This window comes from Benincasa hispida, chromosome 9 (assembly GCF_027475165.1).
Source record: "Benincasa hispida cultivar pf3 chromosome 9, pf3_genome.v1.1, whole genome shotgun sequence".
NCBI lineage: Eukaryota > Viridiplantae > Streptophyta > Magnoliopsida > Cucurbitales > Cucurbitaceae > Benincasa > Benincasa hispida.
Window position 1 is genome coordinate 87,358,520 of NC_143486.1, and position 22,343 is coordinate 87,380,862.

Genomic DNA, 22,343 nt, shown 5'->3' on the forward strand with positions numbered 1-22,343 from the left:
GAGTAGGGTAAATGAAAGTTTCAAAAGTGAATAGGTTTGAATTTCTATATTTATTTGTAAGTTTTTTCTTTGATATATAAAATTCCACAGCTTATCCATGTGGGTAGCCATTATCTCTAGGTTGAGCTAATATTTACTTGAAGCGGATGAGAGAAAATCAGAAATTTGTTTAAATTGGAATTGGAAAAACAATTAATTCATTGTCACTAACATTGTACAAAATGAGAATCAATATTAAATTGATAAAACCTACCAAAAGCATAAACAAATACAATAATTGAAATTAAAAATTAAAAAAAAAAGTTGTGGACCCATCAAGGTCAGGAATATTATAATGATATTTTTCACCATATAATAAGAATGATTCTCAATTTTGTTATCTAAGACCCACAAATTGAGAGTAAATTTTACTTTTTTATTTATCTTATAAAATTAATAATAATAAAAAAAGAATAAAGACTAATTAATTTAAAATTGTGCATAACCTTAAACTTTCATGAGTGAATTAATTTAGATTATTTATTAAAGAATTATATCTATTTTTACTCAATTCTATTTAAAATAAAAAAAATAAAATTATTTTTCTCCAAACGTTATACTAAAATAGAAAGAAAAATTTTCCAATAATTATTTCTAAATAGATAGAGATAATATAGAGAGGAAGATGAGCAATGAAAAATCTTTCAAATTTAATGAAAAAACTGCTGCTACTTATTTAATTAATATATTTCTTTTAAATTTAATACTAATTTTTCATTTAAAGATGTTTATATACACGAGAAAGTTATACATCAACAAAAATTTAAAACAAAATTATGACAAAGGGTTTAAATTGATGTCAAAAGTCTATAATTTAAACTAATGCAATTATTAGTTATGAGTCTTAATGAATACAACTCCAAATTTTCTCTCTAATTTTACATCAACTACAATTTTATAAATTTATTTTTCTCCTAAATTTTATCTCCAATTCTCATTCTCTCTATTTAAGTAAAGGTGCCCTAAGCTTCCATCCTTTATTGTCATTCCTACAGGAGGATGACAATTGCAGTGGGCTTCACTTCCATTATTGGAAATGGGCCTAAAACAAGCTAGAAACAGGCCCAATTTGGCCCAGACCAATCTCTTAGTCTCAAAGTTTCAAGTCCAAATTGCTAATTGATGTTGCTGACTCAGCTATTGCCAGGCAAAAATTTGCTAACCCTTTGATATTTTAATAAATAAGTAACAAAATTCCAAACAAATCATCCAAATGACAACCACAGTGATATTCCACAACTCCATATCATTTTTTCAATTATTTGGTTAGAAAATTTTTCAGAATTTATTTTTAAACAATATTTTTATTTTAGATTTTTTTGTTTAAAAAGAATTTTATTCTTCCTCTTAGATTTATAAATTGGTAAATAGTCATAAATGTTTATTACAAGCAATCCCATCACAGTGTTTTAAATCTAATTTTAAAACAAACAAAAAGTTATTTTTAAAAAAATTCATTCTTTGAGGAAATGAGGGGGAAGAGAGTTATGCCAAATATATATATATATATATAATGTTGGATTTCTTTATCTGTACATTTCAAGAGGTGATAAAAGAAAGATGGAATGTGAGTTTGAAGCCCACCTAAACATTTTGTTGATTGAAACTTCAGTTTTTTTTAGATATCCGTGAGTGTATAGATCAACTTACGCGCATCTCGACTAATCTCAAGGGATAACCCGTCTAATCCTACAACATTTCAGCGTCAAGAAAACTCGTGGGATATTAAATCCTAACATGTGGCCACCATAAATTGAATTCATGACTTATTAGCCCGATTGAAACTTCAATTGATGCTCAAGAATATGAACAAACAGCAGCAATAGGCAGAAAATTATTGGACAAATTGAAGAATCTTGCTCAGATGATTTCTACTAATGAATAAATAACACAGTCAATATTATAAAATCTGAAGATGCAGAGTTCAAGGCAAGAAACCAATGGTTTTATTTAACTGTGTAAAGCAATTCTCTCAGTACCATCAAACCAAAGAGTGAAATGACTTGAACTATGTGGTCGAACTGGTTTACGTTTTAGGTAATGTCGGTGTTCAGGTTCATTATCGCCGTTGAACACAATACTCTACTTGTTGTGGCGAGTTCAACGTCCCTGCCAATCTGCCAATCCCTGTCACAGGTTCGAGCATTCATTTCGGTTCTAACCTTTCAACAATGAGTTCCAAAACTTGAAACAATATCTAAATGGTTTTGATGAACAATGGTATGTAAAAAAACTGCAGACCAACTCAAAAACCTAGCAAGAAAACTACTTCAAGCAATTAAAGATAAGAAACTAAAACACACATGATTCTAATTTCTAATCACTCATGTAATGTTAAGACAACACATCTCTCCATGATCGATCAAGATATGATATAGTCCAAAGCCGGTATGATTTTGTTTCTAGATTCAACCAAACAAGCCAACCAATGGAAATTTTGTCCTAACTTATAAACCAAGGAGTTTAACCACTTCTAACCACCATATGGGACTGATGTTTCTATCCAACTACACAATTCCAAAGTAGCCTCAAAACTCTAAAAACCTTCTCTTCACACATTCTAAACAGAAGCATGTTGTTTGAAATCCAAATCATTGAATTAGTTAGTCATCAAGCTATAAAACTCTCAACTACCATACCAGGCTGCTAAAATCAAAGGCACTTCTGTTCAGTCCACAAGAAATCCCAGTTCACAAAATTTCAAAAAGAGTTGTACAATGCAAACGTAGGTAAAGATAAATGGAAGATATGAAGTTTCAATTCTTGAAAGATAACCAACCTTACATAGAATCCAATGTATTCTTCTTCCAACACAAGCTCCCATTAGAATCCCCTCTACTAAACAGTAACAAATGAATATTCTAGCAAGATGAACAATACAATTGCTCAAACTCCTCTTTCTTTTCCTCTCTTTTAATCAAATCATAGGCATACAACAGAAGTATCATCAAGAACTATGATACCATTAATTTTCCAAGTTTCTTGTAACTACAACTGAAAAAAAAGATTCACCAATACTTGCAAGAAAGCACTTGAAAAGATTAGAGAGAAACAAGACCCACCATAGCCAAATCCAAATGAATCACCACCAGCCATAAACGACCTGTTCGCATTTGCGTTTAAGCCATCTAAAACTGTTTCTGAAAGAGCCCTTCATTTTGCCTTCAACAGAATACATCTTGTAGTTAGCAACCCTCTTCTTCCTCTGAAATTCAGGGTCCGAGAAACTCCAAGATTTCGAGACAGACTCAGAAGGGGTTTTCCCTTTCTTGAACTGGGAATCCCTGATTTCCATCTGGGTTTGTGCATAAGATGCAGAATATGATCGCAATTCGTAAGCGTTTCGAGGGTTTGGGGCATAGTTGAACTCTGTATTGTTCTCTCCAGTGAACCCATTTCCATTTGACCTGTAATCTTCCATGGGAGATTGGGAGAGAGGGAGAAGATTTGAGGGGTTAATCTATAAGGGGAAAAGAAGTCATAGAGCGAATTTGAAGAGGACAACACTGGGAGAAGGGAATGATGGAAAAATGTAGGGTCAAATTTGGGGAATGAAGGGGACTGGAGCTTGTTTTTTCTTTTGGTTTCTGTTTGGGATATTCTTACTTTTCTTGTTGCTCGGCTGACTTTTGGAATTGATTTTCGGTGGCGTGTTCTTCGCAATTTGCAATGAGTGTAGGGAATTTTACTGCTGCTTTTATTTCAAAATTCAAATCGTTGATTTATGGTCAACTTTGTTTTTGGCAAGAAGATGATTTAGCTCGACTTCCGGTGGCTTATTCGAAAAAATAAAAAATAAATTCAGTAATATTTGTTTAGGAATTGGGTATAGAATAAATATTCAAATTCTTTTTTTCCTTTTCCTCGCGGAAGAAGAGTCAATAATAAAAAATTTATATTTAAATTCTATTTGGATTTTTCAACTTTTAATCTTAATGTATTTTGATCCTTAAACTTTTAAAAACTTTCATTTTAGTTCTTGCACTTTTAGAAAGTATTTATTCTAGTCCTTGTAGTTACAATTTTATTAAAATTTAAATGAAAATGTGAGGTGGCGTGTATTTTTTGGCTGAGAAAGATGAAAATGAAGCAAAATGTCAACTACCAACACATCAAAATAGTAAACGACCAAAATTTTGAACGAAAAATGACTTTCAAATTATCCATTACAAAATCGCTTTACCATCTTATTCAATATTGAAACCGTATATTTTTTTACTGTGATTAACTCTTTTGGTAGTTTAGTTACCAAAAATACAAATCATCTGGCTATTTTGTTAAAAAGTTAACAAAAAATTCAATAGTAGTAACCAAAATAAGCATTTTTTTTTAAGTTGAAGAACTAAAATAGATAATTCTAAAAATTTAAAAGTCAAAATAGAACAATATTCAAAGTTAAAAACTGAAAATAGAATTTAAACACAAAAATTTATGTGTTAATAATAACATTCCCATATCTAAAACTTTAAATTTTGTGTTAGGCTAATATATAAGTATGTGAGTAATTTAAAATTGAATGTATCATCAAGTCTATTATATGTATAATGTTTAAAAAACTATTGGATATAAAATTTAAAATTAGACCCTATTTTGATTTTCGCACATTTTAAATTTTGATATAATAAATATAAAAATTAATGGAGGAACTTGTAACTTGAATAGATTTTTACAATATGTGGATGTCAAATTTATGGATAATGGATATATAGAAATATCAACCTATCGACTTAAATTTAAAATCGTGATCATATGTCAAACCGTGATATACGAGTGTGTCAGTAACCACGAGATCTGTTGTTCAAATCCTACTACCTCCAATTAATTCCACTCAATAAAATCATGATCATGTGATAATTCTTTGAATTGTATTCTAACCCTTGAAAAGTCCATGTCAATTAACTTCTCTCCTAATAGGGAGACACTTTTATTGTTACAAGTTTGTCATTGAATTAAAGTTCTGTTAAACATATTTTTTAATTTTAAAAAACGTCTATTTATATTGGAAGAAAATTATGCTAATTTAAGTTATTAGATACCACTTCTTAAATTTTGAGCGTGGTAGGTCATATGGACAATTTATTTTAATTTTATCACATCGTGACAATTTAACCCAAAAGTGAATTCAGAAATCAACCAAATCAAGATAAATATCAAAATCAAATGGAACCGAAAATTTAATTTTTACTTTTAAGTATTGATTTGGTTTGATTTGAAATTATTCTCGATTGGGTTAAATTTTGAATTTGAAAATGGAATTGAGTTTAAAAAATCGAACCCGATTTGATTTGACTACCAAAATAACCCGTGAAAGTGAAACCTCCTATTTTAACATGCAACTTTAATTAGAGGACGAAAGAGAGAGGGTTAAAATATAGAGAAGAGATAGCTGATAAGAAGAAACTAACCCTGAACAGCCAATAAAAAGTTGGCACGTGGGGCAGGGAAAAAGGATGGAGGAACATCTGAGCCGCACGTGATTAGATCCCATGGGCTTTCTTGGCGGGTCTGGTTTTGTTAGAAATACGAGCGAAAGCAGAAGGCGAAAAGACAAAATTCTGTCGTTGGCGCAAAAATTTCGAGGCAATGCTCTAACGTAAATCGTAATTCTTCCTCCGATTTCTTGATTTCTTCTTCCCGATTTCTCTGTTTCTTTTGCTCTCTGGGTTTCAATTTTTGGGTTTTCAACGAAGATATGTGGGAACCGATTTGTTTAACCTTGGCCGCCGCCGCCGGCAACAATATCGGCAAAATTCTTCAGAAGAAGGGCACCGTCATTCTTCCTCCTCTCTCTTTCAAGCTCAAGGTACACTTTCTCCTTTTCTATCTGTTACGTTTTTTTCTTTCCACATTTCCTTTTAGGTCATTTAATTTCATGCGATTCGTTTTCTTTTTCTCCCTTGAACTGCCCGATCGCTAGTCGTATTGTGTTTCTTTGATGTTGATCTTATTTGATTTTCAATCTTCGAATTTCATTGGGGATTTGAGTGAATATTTCCGGATTTTATCCTGATTATAAACTCTTTCTTTTGGCGAATTTCCTGAATGAAATTATGAATTCTCTCTGATTGTTTGTGTTATATAGGTGATAAGGGCTTACGCTTTTAACAAAACTTGGATAATTGGTTTTCTGATGGATATATTTGGAGCCATTTTAATGCTGAGAGCGCTATCCCTCGCCCCTGTAAGTCTTTTTATTCAGCTACATACGCCATTTTCTTTTCGTTTTTTTTTTCATTGGCATTGGATGATTGGATATTTGCATTATTAAGCGCATAGGCTGTTTTTTCTGAGATCTAGATGAATTTAGGGCGCCCTTGTAACCTCCCCACAGGCTACATCTGATGGAGATATCAATTGATGTTTTGATGGCTAATTGACTCCTTTTGTCGTATTTATTATATCATATCTATCTTTATGAAAATAATAACATGTAATCAAAGATTCTAAATATTTCATCTCTAATTTGATGTTACAAAACCGTTTTATAGTTTACGTTTTCCCCAAGAATCCGTACCTCACAGGACAATTTATACAGTTCTGTCAATGTATGTTGTTACGTGCATTTTATTCTCAGAAAAATGCATTTCCTTTCTAATTTATGTTTTTCAGGTTTCTATAATTCAACCAGTTTCTGGGTGTGGACTTGCCATCCTCTCTATATTCTCACATTTTTATCTGAAGGAAATTATGAATGTCGTTGATTGGATGGGGATTATGCTTGCTGGCATTGGCACCATAGGTAATGTAAGTTCACCTTTGTGTCTTAATCTAGTTATTGTTTGATATCTTTCATATTATTTTCCCTTTCTTGTCTTTAAATTTTTGTTTTATGCATTTCAGGTTTGGTCATGTCTTGTATCTCAACTGTTTTATGAATCTTCATCTTTCTAGCATACTTTTGTAATTTAGTTATCCATTTCCTTTTTTTGGTTTTTTTCCCCATTTCTAGGGGTTGGTGCCGGAGGTGAGGAGCAAAAGGCATCTGCGATATCAGTTTTTCATTTGCCATGGCTAGCATTCATCATGACCATCTTGTTTGTAGGTATCTTATATTATTATAACCTGATATTTTATAAAAATCTCTGGCCATGTAAACTAGATAAGGCCTTTTATGTTAGAAGTTTTATGGTCTTGCTTGCAGGAACAAATATAGCATACTAGTATTTTGTGAATTATCAATAAGCTGTAAAAGATGAATATACTGACATCTAGAAATGATTGGGTACGTGTGTGTTTAACAGATTCTTCTAAATGGATGGCTTCATTTCTACAAACGCCAAAGGAGAGAACAAGAGTTGGTAAATTCTTGCTTTTCTTTTATATTGACATTTCAATTGTTTTCTTGTCCTCCCAAAAAAATAATATGACATATATGTATATGTTGCAGATGGAATTTGAAGTTGTTGAAGAAATAATATATGGCTTGGAATCTGGCATTTTGTTTGGGTAATGTTCTGGCTTGCAGTCTTTTACTTGATGGATTACATTGCAATCATTAAGGTTGAGGATGACTATTAGGAACTAGAACTTTGCTTCACTGGGAGGAATTATAGCTCCTGCCTGATTGTGGTGATATCTTAGTTTGTTTTAAATTGAATCTTAGCCAGCTTTTATTTTGACGTTCAGGATGGACTAGACAATGAAAAGAGGAATTTCGAATAATCATTGTTATGGTTGTCTGTATACTGTTCGAGTGTCCATGATGTTGGGGAATTGTTAGTCTTCTACACATATGTGGCATAAATACATAGAACTATTTCCATGCAACCTGTTGAAAGGGAAATAATCCGATCAGCTTTCTAGGTTCATAATAGCAAAACATCACAAGTTAAATCTGCAATTGCAGGATGGCGTCTGTAATATCAAAGATGGGATTCTTATTTTTGGAGCAGGGGTTCCATGAAATATTGGTTCCCATATGCATCCTGATAAGTATTTGTTGCAGTGCTACAGGATTTTACTATCAGGTACTTCAAATGCTTGGTGATTTGATCTCTTTACGATTCTGTTTTGCATCTAATGTTCATTGTTTTATTGACAGCTTTTGCCTGTGTTATTCTAGTTCATAATAATGTTGTTTTTTTTTTTTAGTAGACTCGAGGACTAAAACATGGGAGGGCAATTGTGGTGTCTACATGTGCTGCTGTGGCATCGATCATCACTGGTGTTGTTGCTGGTATGCTTGCTCTGGGTGAAGAATTGCCCTCGTCACCAACTGGCCGCCTTCTCCTTCTGCTAGGATGGTAAACTAGAAATACATACCTCGTCCTGTGTACTCCACATCGCTACTTTGACTTGATAAAGAAAAACTATAATTACCTTTCGAGTTTACGATAACTGACGGAACTTGTTTTGAGGCTCTGGTGCATTAGATGGCTGGAAAGTGTTAGAAGTTTGGTATATGTAGGTTGTGTCTATTGGCCTATTAATTCAAGACATTCTCTGTACAGGCTGCTAATCATCGTCGGTGTTATTCTGCTTGTGAGTTCTTCAAGACTGATTCGACGTTTTACTTGGCTATACCGGCGCTTTAAGCGAAGTGGTGTTGATAGGAACTTTGGGCATAGATCAGGATCATCTGTCCGCTTAAGAGATTCAAGCCCTAGTGCAATCATTCAGACAACCACATTGCAAAATTTGATGCTATCTTCAAAAGAAAAGGCTGACGCTTGAAAACCACGAAGACAGTTCATGTATAGACAATACCAATGTGGGAGACCAGGTACGAACGTATACGGATCTGAGTTGGAATTTGGTAATGCACTCCACTTTCTCATGGGTGTACTTTTAATGTGATTTTATATATATATATATATATATATATATAAGATTATACCTTCTTTTGCTTAGGCAACGACATTGTGAAATCCCCTTGGATTTGATTGTTTCAATGTTTAAGACCATTTTTTAATATCCATTTACCCATTACAATATTTAAGTTTTGAAAATTGATGATGCTGATATGAGTCCATTTATGAAGAGATGTACCCATTTGAGATGTCTGCAAGACCGGTTTATGTGTGGCACTTCAGAGTTTGGATCGTAAATTTATCCAATTTAAACAACTGTTTAGATAATAAGTATAATCTAATTCAGTCATGAAATACGTAGATTTAATGGATTCTGGTTGTTTAGTTCATTTTGTTACAATTTGTTGAAGTTGTATGAAAATGCAGTCTCTTACATAACCACTATTGAAAAGTTTTTGTCAATATGAGCATAACTTAACTTTGTCAAAAAAAAAAAAAAAAAAAAAATAATAATAATAAATAATGATTTTAATGATTAATTTCACATGAGTTATTTGAATTTAATGAGAAATTATTTAGTAGAAGGGAATAATTATATATATACATGTACTAAAAAAAATTATTCATATATGTTAAATTCAAACATTTATAGTCTTGGTTATTAAACAAAAAACATTTTAAATTTAAATATAATAGTTATATAATAATTGTCGATGGTAATATAAAAAATGGAGGCCGATTAATCTCTTATGTAGGATCCACTACCTTTATTGTTACTATTATAGATATTGTTATGTAACAGTATAAAAATTATGAAATTGTCATATTTATTGTTATTTTTACCGTTATTGATTGTTACCGAATATGATCAAGCCATAGATAAATGAAATCAAAAGTAATCAAATTATGTTTGCGATTCAAGCCTACTATGATTCTTCCATTAATGAAATTTCATTTCAATTACTTCAATTTTTAATGATGAAAAGGTTGTGGTGTAATGTTGGTCGAAGAGCATGGAAATCTTAAAAAAGTTGGAATATAAACACCTTTTAACATTCTTATTGAAGTTTGCTCCTACCTATGAATTATGGTGGAAACTGGAAAGTACTATCCTTGGTAGTCAAGAAAATATGCCAGCTAACAAATTTGGACATACTGCTGATTACTCCCTACTCTCTAGTGGAACAGATACAAGCCAATATTAAGTCAAATAAGTGGGAATTTTATTGAATCAAGTGGTGCATGTTTTTCTATAGCCCCCAACCAAAAAGGGGGAAAAGAAAAAAAAGAAACACTTCAACAAGTACATGAAATATCACTTATTTTTTATGTTAGCCTCTGAAGTCTAAGCTTTTGAAAAGTCAACTCTTGTTCCAAAATTTGGTTTTTTTTTTTTTTTTAGGTTGCTTCAACTTTAATACCTTTTTGGTAAAAAGAGAACAGGTTTGAAATGGTTTTCTGAGTGTTAAAGAAAAAAAAAAAACACTTCAAAGAAGTCATTCCAATTTCCAAATAGTATCTTAAACTTAATAACTTTGAGCGCACACACAAACCAATTTTTAGAAACGATCAAAACAAAAGAAATTAATAAGAAGGGTGCTTATGAATAAAGCTGCAATTAGGAGGGCAGCACTGGGGACATCTCAGAGCCAATAATTAATAACACAAGATAATAAAGAGAAAAATGCACTACTAGTAGTCTAGTGCTTACCAAAATGTAAAAGAATAGAATAATAAACAGTTTTACTTTTCAAGCTCACTTCTTCACAGAGAGATAGATAGAGGAATCTTAACCAAGAGAACATAGACAATTGGGAAAACACCAAAAGCTCTTGGAAATTTCCTCCTGTTTCCACACCTGAGAGTGGGAAATGATTTGAAAATGGGTTCAACAGTAAGAAATCTCTGCTTCTGCCATTTCTTTAAGTTTATAATCAGAAGAATCAACCAACCAAGCAACCAGCTTTCCTTCTTTTTCTTTCAATAACATCAAATCCATTCCTTTTTTTCTACTTGGGACACCAATAATTCAAACACCCATGGAAGGTAATAACATTCAGCATTTCATAAAAAAACACAGCTAAAATAAAACAGAAATATCTGTAATCTGCAAGTGCAAGGACAAAGTTGAGGGAGATGAATCCATAATCTGATAACCTCAGCTTTCCATCATCTCCATTATTGCAAACAAACATGTCTAGTAGAGTAGCGAGCAGTTCTATAGCCTGTGGGGACTCATAGCAGAAAAAAAGGGTCCTCTGAAAAGGGAAGAATTAACAGCCAAAATCATTAACTCTCATTTACACCACATAATACACTCAAGGCCCCTCGTGTCATTTCATCTGACTGACTAATTTGTGTTAGCAACATCTCTTTAATGATGAAAAAAAAAAAAAATGGAATGCAAACAAACCCAGCATTCAAAAACACTTCCTATGCTTTCAGCTTCAAATTCCTTAGTTTATGATTCTTCCAATCACAACCAGACAAGTGATTGATAGCAAAACATCGTCATAGGACTACTGCAAAGATGCCCACAACATAAGAACCCTACACCTGAGGCGGGAATGGACAATAACCTGAGAAACCCATGTGACACTTTGGCAAACTGACTTGAGGCCAAGCTTGTCAAATAAAGCTAGCTTATGATGAACTGGATTTCCAGGGTTGACAGAGTATTGGATTTCCTATAGTTTTGGGACCAGATACATTTGGTTGGTCAGTGTATTGACATCTGGGTGTCTCTTCTAATGTAAAGTTAAAGAGGCTTTTTGCAGGTAAGTTGAAAATTTTCAGGTTTCAGACGAAATGGCATTCCAATATTTACTTAATTTTCTAAAGAAAGCAATAGGAGAAAAAAGGAAGTCACAGGAATAGGTTAATTTCTTTTTCTTTCATCCTGTCTTATCTGAGAATCTGCTTGATGAAGCGGCTTTGATATTGGTGTCTATTAACTCATGAGTTGTGCATCACAATTAGGAAAAGATATATATATTCTCTTTTGTCCAAAAGAGCACAAGAAATTATATCCATTCATTTTCAAACTGAAAGACAGCTGAAGTATCTAAACCATTCAAATTTGTTATTCAAGCTCAGTATAAATATGGACCTTTAAACAAGTTGAACTACAAGCTGCCATTATAAGAAGAAAAAGCACTCAACAAGATAATATGGCAAATAGGTAAACTCCCCAAAAATTTTGCCACTCTTCTCACAAACAAAATAGTTTAAGAATCTACTAAATTTGTAAATTGTAATCATTCAAATTTATCAATTCAAGCTCAGTATAACAAAGGCCTTTTAAAGTACTGAAGGTTTAAATAAATTACAATGTACTCAGTGTTTTAAAAAGCCCTTTCAAACGCGCGCCTAGGCCCATGGTGCAGGTTTGGCACCCTCACCTTGGAAAGGCGAGGCTCACAAAATAAGGCACGTCCCAGGCGCACGCCTTTTGTGAAGCCCCAAGACTCAAAGCCCTGGATCTTGGAGCTTTTTTATTATTTTTAAAAAATAGTAGTAATTAAGGCTTTTCCTTCATTATACACTAAAAGAATCAAGTTTATTAGGCCTAAATGCAAAATTTCTTGTGTTAAGGGTCTTTTTTTTTCTTCATATTTCCATTTCAACTTTGCTTTCTCTTTTTGATGTAATATTTTTATATATAGTGCGCCCCACAAAAAAAAAAAAAGCCCGTGCCTTTTTGTGCGCTTTACGCTTAGACTTTAGAGGACCATTACGCCTTAGTGTGCCTTGGACATTTAAAAACATTGAATCTATTGGAATGTTGACCTCTATGAAGTGTTAGGTAGCTTGTTTTAACTTCTTATCAGCCCAGGCCAAAATTCTGCAACTACAACCTGGCAGTGGCACCCAATGCTAGGGCATCAGTTTTTTGGGCCCAAATTAAAGGACTAGTCCCTATCTTTTTTAGAAAATGTTATAAAGCATGGCGCTTGATATCGACTCATAGGGAATTATGTGGTGCCTATTGTATTTAAAATAAGGGTGTTTTCAAGATGGTCTATGTAATTTAATAAAACGTTTTTCAAAATGATGAAACCGACTTTCAATTATTTGGAATTCATCAATTAATTGAAAGATGTGGCCTTCTTTAACTCTCCTAATTAAGTCCACAAAGAACATCAAATTTGTGGGACTAGGCCTTCAAAGTGCAAAGAAAGTTCTGCATTAATAATGCTTGTTTACTCTGTTTTGCTTTTCCTTTTAAGAAGTGGTGACCAGTCCACTAGATATTATGATTGGTGTTTTGATTGACCACAAACCAAGCACTTCTTAAACAGAAAGGGGTATTTATTAAAATTCCAATCACAAAGAACACAAGTACACAATCATGAACCACTTATGGCCCCATCACAACAGGTTTCCATTCATGATTAAAAATGATGATGGATGACATCAGGAATCTCAAGGGAAGTCCCATTACCACATATCTGTCAAGGTTTGTTTTCATGGCTCGGATAATCACCAAGGTGCTCCATTTCCCAGCTTTCGTGGGGAGCAACATTTTCACGGAAAGGAGTATGTTCCTGGAAAACAAAATTATCAAAAACAGAATTAGAATGGCTTTATCGAATAGTTACAATTGTGGCAAGAGACCAGATGTGTAATCGTCATATCATACAAAATTGAACTTCCAAGTCAATTTTAGAGGTCAATACAAAATATTGATCACACTTCAGTAAGCATCTACTCGTTGATCTCAAAGATATACGAATCTTATCGAAAATGTCTTCAGGATCCTTAGTCTTATAAAAAAACTTTCAAAGTCAGAATCTATGCTTTGGTTTCATTTCATTCTATATTTATTCAGTTCTCTTACACTGCTTTCAGTAAAAACTGGGATGGGGGTGTCAGATACCTCCATTTTTTCCATGAGTTCCTTTGCTGTTGGAGCAGATATCACAATTTCTCGAGCAACGGGTTTAATGAAACCTTCTACCACGCCATTATCAAATAATGCCAACAAAGAGTTGTAGTAACCATCAACATTAAGCAGGCCGACCTGCACAGAGTAATGCCCACAGTACAAGCTTAAAAGAAAGTTGGCTAGACTAACAAGACTTTTAACCACAGAATTATCACAGGTTAAGCTTACTGGTTTCTTGTGGATACCAAGTTGGGCCCACGTTATCATTTCCAACAGCTCTTCCATCGTCCCATACCCTCCTATTGCAAATAATAATCATACATCAAAACAAACTATACATCTAATCCTCCAAGCTAATGAATTGGCAAAACAAAATGCTGTTGAGCAATAATGTAGAACTATGTAGAAAGTTGTTGGCATGAATTCTCCATAAAAATTACCAGGAAGAGCAATAAAAGCGTCTGATTCTCGAGCCATCGCAGCTTTGCGCTCATGCATGTCCAAAACCGTTCTTACCTCCCCAACTGTTTGACCAGAAATCTACCAGGATCATCATCCAAGACAATTTACATGTGGTCAATTTCTTTTTCGTACTTTGATAAAAATAGGTGAAGCACTTGTAATAAAGACATGTTCTGAGTCTAGAGACAATAAAAGAGCAAAAGGAATACTAGTTTAGCTAAATGAAGAAACAAAACAAGCTTATAAGTTATACCTCATGGGGCATCAGAGCTTTTGGAATGACCCTACATGTAAATAAAAATCAAGAACAATTCTCATTAATGTGCACTTCAAAATTCAAATTCATTCAAGTCTTGCATTATCAATGAAAGGCACCGAATAAAAAACAGCCCAAATTGTGATTCTATCCTACCCAAGAACATGGCAGCCTCCATCATATACGGTCTGGGATATCAAGCCCATCAACCCAACACTTCCCCCACCATACACCAAATCAATCTTCCTCTCCACCTGTAATTCACAGCATTAAGTAAATGGGAACCATGGAAATAAGAGCAAAATGACTTTTGAAAAAAACCCCAATGAAACATAGGGTAAGAAAAGAATGAAACATCTCCTAATAACGCAATCAATGGTGAAAGTGAAACCCAATCGCAATCGAAAAGCAATATAGTGTAAAAGGGTGGAGATGGATTATAGAAGAAACAAACCAATTCATTTCCCAAATCAAGAGCAGCATCGCTAAAGACTTTTCGATGACCCGAGTTGCTGCCGCAGAAGACGCAAACCCTCTTGAACTTGCTTTTTGAATTACTCTCTTCCATTCACAATCGAAGTGTTCCTTATTATAATTCGAAAAGAAACATTGGGAAAAGGCAAAAACTAACAGAAGGGGTTATGGAAAAAAAGAAAAGCAGAAGCAGCAGTATCTTCTGCAGAGTATAATACCCTTTTTAAATGGCGAAGAATTGAAACTCTTCCCAAAAAAGGAGAAACAAAACAAAAGAGAATTTCAGGATCATTACTCAAAAAAGACAACAAGGGGTTGTTTTGAATTTGATGAACTTCAACAAAAATGGAGAAAAACGGCAATTATAATTGGGAAAGGCAGACGATGGCCATGAGGGCCTTTATATAACAAAACAAGAGCAGCCCATCTCATCAATGATCATAATCACAGTGTAGTTAATTAAATTAAACCTCAGAATTGAGAGTTAAAACAGATAAAAAAGGAAACTGCCCTTTAATTTCCCGAGTCAAATCACTCCAAAATCCTTCTAAAAGCAAAGTTTTGATCGCAGAAGAAAGGAAGGGAGGTGACAGATGTTTGAGTTGACCCAGCATCGAGTAAAATTGGCTCCTTTTCACTATTTAATTGGACCCAATTACATTATAATCATCTTCAATTAAGATTCTGATAATTGCCACGCTATGATTTCTAATTGGCTCCTCTGCTTTACATTTAATTTGGCTTCTTCCTTTCTTATAAAGATTCTTTATTTTTCTCTTCTTTTTTGTTCTGGTTGGATTATTAATTATTACTACACACAAATTATTGTCTCCATCTCTTTGTTTGCAATCGATTTCGTAAAAGGAATTGAAGATGTTTCTTTATATTAAAAGATCCATCATTTTTGTATCATATAGCCAATAATTTATATAAGAGGTCATTTTGTCGAGAGTGACATCGTTCACTTTTTTTTAAGAGAGAAAAAAAAAGAATTATAAATTTTTTCTCACTCATTTTTTTCCAGCCAACCTCATACTTTATTATATATAACTCACGACATAATTTAGTAGATAAGACATCAATAATCATTTTATATCATTCCAGACGGATATGACATAAATTGCCATTTCTTGATTGACCATCCGATTTGATTTATGCAACTTTTGAACTAAAACTAATTTTGTTTCTATTTATTGTACTTATTTTACTGGATTGGTCGTTGAATTTTGAATTATGTTTTGTTTTCACTTAATTGTTAGGATGACGATATTAATTTGATAATAAATTATTATATTTATTAAAAGAAATATTAATTGATATATATATATATAGCATTAAAATCAAACCACCCCATACAAATTGGGAGCGTGACAAAGTTGGAAAAGATTATAATATATCTACATAAAATGCTATGATTAAAAATGATGAGAAGGTATTACTAAAGAAAATTATGATGGTATTTGAGTGGAATTAATGTGTATTTATATGTGATTAAGGGCATAATGCCAATTATACAGATTTGACTTTAAATGTCACATGACAGTGGTTGTCTTCGTCATTAATGGGATGTATTATCTTTCTAAAAAAAAAATTATATTAATAGGATATATTAGACCACTTACATGAGAAATATATTTTTATAATATTAGATTTCATTATTGTATTTTAATTGGTCTGTTGACTTTATTTTTTAAAATAATAATAATAATATAAGTACAATATTGTGGTATAGAAAAATCAGACTTTGATTTTTTTTTTCTGAACATCAGTTATGTTCATGATAATAGTTGATTTTAAAGTTGGAAGTAGAATGATACTGAATAGTTAGAATTAAAAAAATAATTTTAATAGATTAATAAATAATTTATTTTACCAACTTAAAATAAGCGATTGGATATTAAGTGACTGTTTGAATTAACTAAAAACAAGTGTTTTCTTAAAAAAAAAAATCATTTTTATTTGAACTTCTTTTGATAATTATTCAAAATAAATTTTAAAGGTGTTTTAAAAACTATCTTGATAGTTGTTTAACTTTCAGTTATTTTTTTAAAATGACTTACTTTTACAATTAAATACTTAAAAAGATTGTACTTATTCTACTTTTAAACTCCTCAACTTCTCACTTTCCATCTTCTTTTATTATTCAGTTTGATAAATTATTCGAAAAAACTGTCTCAAGATAGATCGGAAAAAGGAAAAAAAAAAGAAAAAAGAGTGACATCATGAAAATTAAATACAATAATTAATTCTCCTGTTCAACATTTGGTATGTCGTCCTAGGCTATGTTTTTCTTAATGTCGAGTTGAACTGAAGATTATATTAAACATATTATCTATTGATTATTATTCAAGAATATTATATATATATATATATCTTATTTAATTATCTTCCCAATAGTTTAGTTGATTATTATTTAGACTCCGTTTAGTAACCATTTTATTTTTTGTGTTTGTTTTTAAAAATTAAATTTATAAACACTACTTACACCTCCAAATTTCTTCATTTGTTATTTATTTTTTTACCAATGGTTAAAAAAACCAAGCCAAAATTTGAGAACTAAACAAAACAACTTAAAAATTGTTTTTGTTTTTAGAATTTTGTTAAGAATTTAACCATTGTACTTAAAAAAGATGCACATCATTGTAAGAAATGTGGATGAAATAGACAATTTTAAAAAATAATAACAAAAAACAAAATAGTTATCAAATGGGGTTTTAGTTTTTGAAATTTGTGATCATTTTCATACTCAATTTGCGGATTGAATTACTGCTACAAGAATGAAAGATTAAATCATTATATAATCGTAGATATTCTATCTATTAAAGTATGTTTAAGTCGACAAAATAATAATTGAAAGTTGAAGACAATTGTTACATATTAAGGATCATATTAGTCTAAAATGGGCAAATAACACTCTAAAAGTTTAAAAGTTTGAATCTATGAGATTAAATTTAGGTCAATTTCAACAATTCTCCTAGAGTTTTACCCACACGCAATGTCCTATGTGTCCAGCTTCTTAACCGATTGACCCAAAAACTTAAGATATAGTGGGTGAAGGCGAGTATTAATTAGGGGGAAAATAAAAATAAGGGGCTTGAACATAGGACCTCTTTAGACCATCTACTCTAATATCATCTTAAATTACCAATTGATCCAAAAGTTTAAACTAATGAATGAAGACGAATTTAATTATATATCATCTAACACATCTTTTATGCACTGAAATCTCTAGTCGATTGAAAGATAGTTCAAAAGGGTCATGTTTATGAAAATATTATTTACTTTTTAACATTGTTCTATTTTGAATTTCACTAAAAAGATAATATTGAAAACACTATTCCAAATTTTAAGAATAAAATATACAAATGTTTTTTTTTAATACAACCTAAGCTTTTGGTTAGTTTCAGTTATGTATATTAACTTTGAAACTTTAACCTTTAAATTTGTTCTGAAAAATACCTTTAAATTTTAAAATTGTTACAAAAATTAAGAATGCAAATTGATGTATTCAAATTAGAACACGATTTTCATTTTTTTAAAATTTATTTCATCTCATTAGGTTTTTTCCATTTTTTTTTTCAAAAGGGTCATTAGATATTATTAAATTCATATACCTAATCAATTTAATACATAAGTTGTCACATATAAATCATATGATGTTCTAAATGATGTCATGTCTGCAATTTAAGTTTTACACATTAGTCATTCCATCTCATTTTATGGAAAAAAACTTATTTAGTGGAACAAAATAAATATTTTTAAAAGATAGATATATAACCGAAACAAACTTTAAAGTTTCAAGTTATTTTATAAAATCTAATCTCTTTTTTCTTTTTAATATAATAGAGGTTTGAGGGATTTGATGGTGGCTAACACATTCAAATGTCAATTGAGTTATACTTATTTTGTCAAGTTTAATCTTTAACTTTTAAAATTTTGGCAAATTTAATTTAAAAAAATCTATTAATTATCATAAATTATTCTACGAAATTAAATGAAGCATACATAAATAGGTTCAGACACTCTCGAATAAAAAGAAAATCAGAGGTTTGTGGGATGCTAACTTAAGTGCAAATTCCTCTTTAAATGCGATGTGTACTTATGAAATCAGAAGCAATTCAATCTTCTTAATAAATGTTAAAGTGTTTAAGTGAACGTGGGGAACAGTGACACCAAATTGTCCCATTTTGTGGGAATTTATTGCTACTTCTTACCCTATTTATTGGTTATTTTGGAAGAAAATAAAATTCAGGAAGAACAATCTTCTATTTTCCACCATTCGATAAAGGATTCTATACCCATATTTGTACACTGTGCTTGAGTAAGTAATAGAAATACACTAACTAATTCTAGTTCAAACTAACATAACAAAATGACTAATCTACAGCTTTCAACAATGGAAACTCCCCTTAAGATGGAGTGTGTAAATTTAAAACACCCGTCTTAGACATAAGAAAGTGCGAACGAGTTGAGGAGGAAATCTTGGTGAACATATATGCAACCTGGAATGAAGATCGAATGGGAAACAACTTCAAAAATCTAGTAGTAACTTTATCACGTACAAAATGACAATCTATCTCAATATGCTTCATCCTCTCATGAAATGTGGGATTGGTGGCGATGCATACTGTTGCCTGGTTGTCACAATAGACCAAAGCAGGAGAGAATGAATCAACGTGAAGATCATTAAGGAGTTGAGAAATCCATACCCAAGGCCCGATATCTAACTTAAGTGGAGGAACGAGAGATAGTGGTTTGTTTCTTAGATTTTCAAGGGACCAAAGAATCTCCAAGGAACACACAAAATCCAGTAATCAAACGACGTGCATCCAAGCCAAAGCCCTAATCAGCATCAACGCTTTTAACTAAAAACAGGAAGTACCTCGACCAAACTACCTTGCCCAGAAGTGCCTTTGAGGTGAAGGGATTGAATCCCAATGCAGAAGCGGTTTATCGCTTTGCCCCAATTTTGTTACAAAAAAATTATAGAATAGAAACATAAAGAATTAGGCCAAACGTGCTTTACACAGTAATAGGGAAGATGAATTATACCCTTTGTAGAATCAATTCTCAAAGACCATTTCTCAATCTTCTAGATCAACACGATCAAATCACAAGCATGACATGACCATCGATCTTCTCTGCTATTCTCTTTAGAACAAGGAAGCTTGTAGGAGTTTTAGTGTTCTTGGAGAAGGGAAGACAAAAACCAGAGAACTCTTATTTGTTATTTTTTTACGTGAGAGTGAGAGATGACTATTCTGTATTTCTTAGTCTTCTAGGGTTAAAAAATAAAACGTGAGGGGAGTTAAAACCCCTCATCCCACTAACCACTCCCCTGCAATGCAGGGGAGTTGACTGATTAATTTATTTAAATTGAAATTGAAATTAAATCTAATTTAAATATAAATAAATTAATTAATAATTAGTTAATAAAAGTAATACTTATTTAATCTTTAATTAAATATCAAATCTTTAATTAATTTAATATTTGAATCATATTCAAAATCCATCTCTCTCATAACCTATAGTTTAATATGAATCTCATTCACATTAAATTTACTATATAGATTTAAGATGAACTGATTCATATTATAACCTCAAATATTATTCTCTCATATTACATAGATTTAAATTTAAATCTAATTTAAATAAATTATATATTATAATATATCTATATACATTGTATTAAATTGTATCATATACAATAAATTTCCTTAAACAATAATTTGAACACTTCAAATTTATAACACCTAAATCCTTGTTTAATCCTGTTGATACGAGATTAATTAAACTCTTTAGCTAAATTAATCAAACATTCATTAACTATGGGGCACTCCACTATAGACCCATAACTGCACTCTGATCAACTATAGAATATTTTTGTGTCTATTAATTTTTAATAACTTTCTGTAATTCAATCCTTAACAAGTTGTTCGCAACTACAACTGGGTCAAATTACCATTTTACCCTTGTAGTTACTTCTTGCTTCTTAAGTACCACTGATCCTCTAATGAACAATCTGTTTATGGTCCAACCATAAATAAAATCCTTCTCGGGCCAGTCAGAGGGTAAGGCCTCATTGTTCAAGTCTCGGAGTTAGCATTTAAGAGAACAACCTATCTACTTTCTCTAAAGAAGGGAATGAGTGAATTCTATCTTGTGACGCTATGTTTCCAGCTCCCCATTTGGTATCGTCCCCAAGATGGTAGGCTAATCGAGTCGGCAACCGAGGTCATTCTTGCCCATACAAATCAAAGGATGACCCTCACCAGCAGGAGTTCATAACTCACTCAGGATTCAGATTGAGTTTCATGATAATCATTTGAAATATTAATCTCTTCAGTTAACAGTGTTATAATGAGAGACTATATATTTCGTGATCCAGTCTTATACAATCTCATTGCATAGAATACCCCTACTTACATGTCTCCACATGAACAATTTGAATTAAATCGTTGTAACAATTGCTGGGGCTGATGCCCTAAAGTCTCGTGTCTTGTAGTTTGTAAATAGTTTGTACGACCGCTTGTGTTGTATAATATATGATATTTACTTCACATCTTGTTTTTGCTCAGTTGTATGTTTTATTTACTTTACCACAAACCAATAAATATAAAATCCCTGATTATCTATATGTAACTTAAGCATGTATGTGGTGACATACAAGTGGATCATCTCTTGAGTGATAACCAAAATGGTATGTAGTATATGAATATAGGAGGGAAACCTTATCCTGGTAACGCTATGGATGTGGCCCACTTTGTGGAATGGTCACAAGTGTTGTGACTTGTCACAAATGATCTGATCTTGATCATTCGTGTAGAGGACAGTGAGCAGGGGCGTTCTATACAAATAATTTGTATTAGACCTGACCCCGAAGTGTTAACGTCTCGTTATATAACACCGTTCATGACAGAGACTTCATTTCACTAGGATGACCATAGGTAACATGACCTCAATCCTGAGTGAGTTGAGAACTCCTGCCATTGAGGATGATTCTTTGATTTGTATGGGTACAAGTGGCCAGGTCGCCGATTCAAACCTACCATTTTGAGGATTCTTCTGATTTGGAAGCTGGGAACTCAGCTACACAAGATGAAATTCACTCCTTCCCGAGGCAGGAGTAAGTAGATAGATAGCTCCTTTAAGGGCTGATTCCAAGGCTTGAACGATGTGGTGCCACACACTTTCTCTTAGCCCGAGAGGTGTTCACACGTAGTTGGACTATGTTGTATTGTTCATTAGAGGAATCAGTGGTACTTAAGGAGTGAGATCTAACTATAGGGGTAAAACGGTAAATTGACCCAACTGTACTTACGAGCATCTGTGAAGGGTCATCGTACTCATGATTGGTTATATCCGATGGACACTGAAATATATCTGTGGTAAGAAGAGTTCAGCTGTTGGTCTTTAGTGGAATGCCTAGTAATTAACGAATAGTGGATCTCATGACTAAAGAGTTTAGTTAGCT

General features: G+C 32.3%; 2 protein-coding genes and 1 long non-coding RNA gene across 5 annotated transcripts; 1 reads left to right on the top strand and 2 right to left on the bottom strand.

The window, feature by feature from the left end:
• Positions 1 to 1,885: 1,885 nt before the first annotated feature.
• On the bottom strand, positions 1,886 to 3,707 carry LOC120085146 (uncharacterized). The gene is made up of 2 exons (XR_016532368.1): positions 3,102 to 3,707; positions 1,886 to 2,166 (listed from the first exon to the last, which is right to left on the bottom strand). It is a non-coding gene; the product is annotated as an uncharacterized LOC120085146 (long non-coding RNA).
• A 1,839-nt stretch (positions 3,708 to 5,546) lies between these two features.
• On the top strand, positions 5,547 to 9,000 carry LOC120085162 (magnesium transporter, putative (DUF803)). Its single transcript, XM_039041043.2, has 9 exons — positions 5,547 to 5,842; positions 6,122 to 6,220; positions 6,649 to 6,778; positions 6,989 to 7,077; positions 7,281 to 7,337; positions 7,427 to 7,485; positions 7,886 to 8,006; positions 8,134 to 8,282; positions 8,490 to 9,000. The coding sequence occupies exons 1-9, from the start codon at positions 5,732 to 5,734 to the stop codon at positions 8,710 to 8,712; spliced, it is 1,038 nt and encodes a 345-aa protein (XP_038896971.1). The 5' UTR covers positions 5,547 to 5,731; the 3' UTR covers positions 8,713 to 9,000.
• A 1,445-nt stretch (positions 9,001 to 10,445) lies between these two features.
• Positions 10,446 to 15,592, bottom strand: LOG8 (Putative lysine decarboxylase family protein). Of its 3 annotated transcripts, XM_090317939.1 has the most exons (8): positions 14,850 to 15,592; positions 14,552 to 14,649; positions 14,393 to 14,423; positions 14,118 to 14,217; positions 13,906 to 13,976; positions 13,669 to 13,812; positions 13,234 to 13,336; positions 10,446 to 11,047 (listed from the first exon to the last, which is right to left on the bottom strand). In XM_090317939.1, exons 1-7 carry the CDS (start codon positions 14,961 to 14,963, stop codon positions 13,244 to 13,246), a joined length of 651 nt encoding a protein of 216 aa, XP_090174065.1. In that variant the 5' UTR covers positions 14,964 to 15,592; the 3' UTR covers positions 10,446 to 11,047; positions 13,234 to 13,243. The 3 variants fall into 3 exon arrangements, with proteins under 3 accessions (XP_090174065.1, XP_038896103.1, XP_038896102.1); XM_039040175.2 differs by lacking the exon at positions 10,446 to 11,047 and having other exon boundaries at positions 13,083 to 13,336; XM_039040174.2 differs by lacking the exon at positions 10,446 to 11,047 and having other exon boundaries at positions 13,083 to 13,336; positions 13,630 to 13,812.
• Between the last annotated feature and the right edge of the window lie 6,751 nt (positions 15,593 to 22,343).

Bases quoted from the DNA above. Each gene is read 5' to 3' on its own strand.
- LOC120085162 (XM_039041043.2), top strand. From the start codon at position 5,732: ATGTGGGAACCGATTTGTTTAACCTTGGCCGCCGCCGCCGGCAACAAT. The intron at 5,843-6,121 runs GTACACTTTCTC...TGTGTTATATAG, and splicing joins CTCTCTCTTTCAAGCTCAAG to GTGATAAGGGCTTACGCTTT. The intron at 7,486-7,885 runs GTAATGTTCTGG...CTGCAATTGCAG, and splicing joins GAATCTGGCATTTTGTTTGG to GATGGCGTCTGTAATATCAA.
- LOG8 (XM_039040174.2), bottom strand. From the start codon at position 14,963: ATGGAAGAGAGTAATTCAAAAAGCAAGTTCAAGAGGGTTTGCGTCTTC. The intron at 14,650-14,849 runs GTTTGTTTCTTC...TGTGAATTACAG, and splicing joins TTGATTTGGGAAATGAATTG to GTGGAGAGGAAGATTGATTT. The intron at 13,813-13,905 runs GTAAGCTTAACC...TACTCTGTGCAG, and splicing joins TTGGTATCCACAAGAAACCA to GTCGGCCTGCTTAATGTTGA.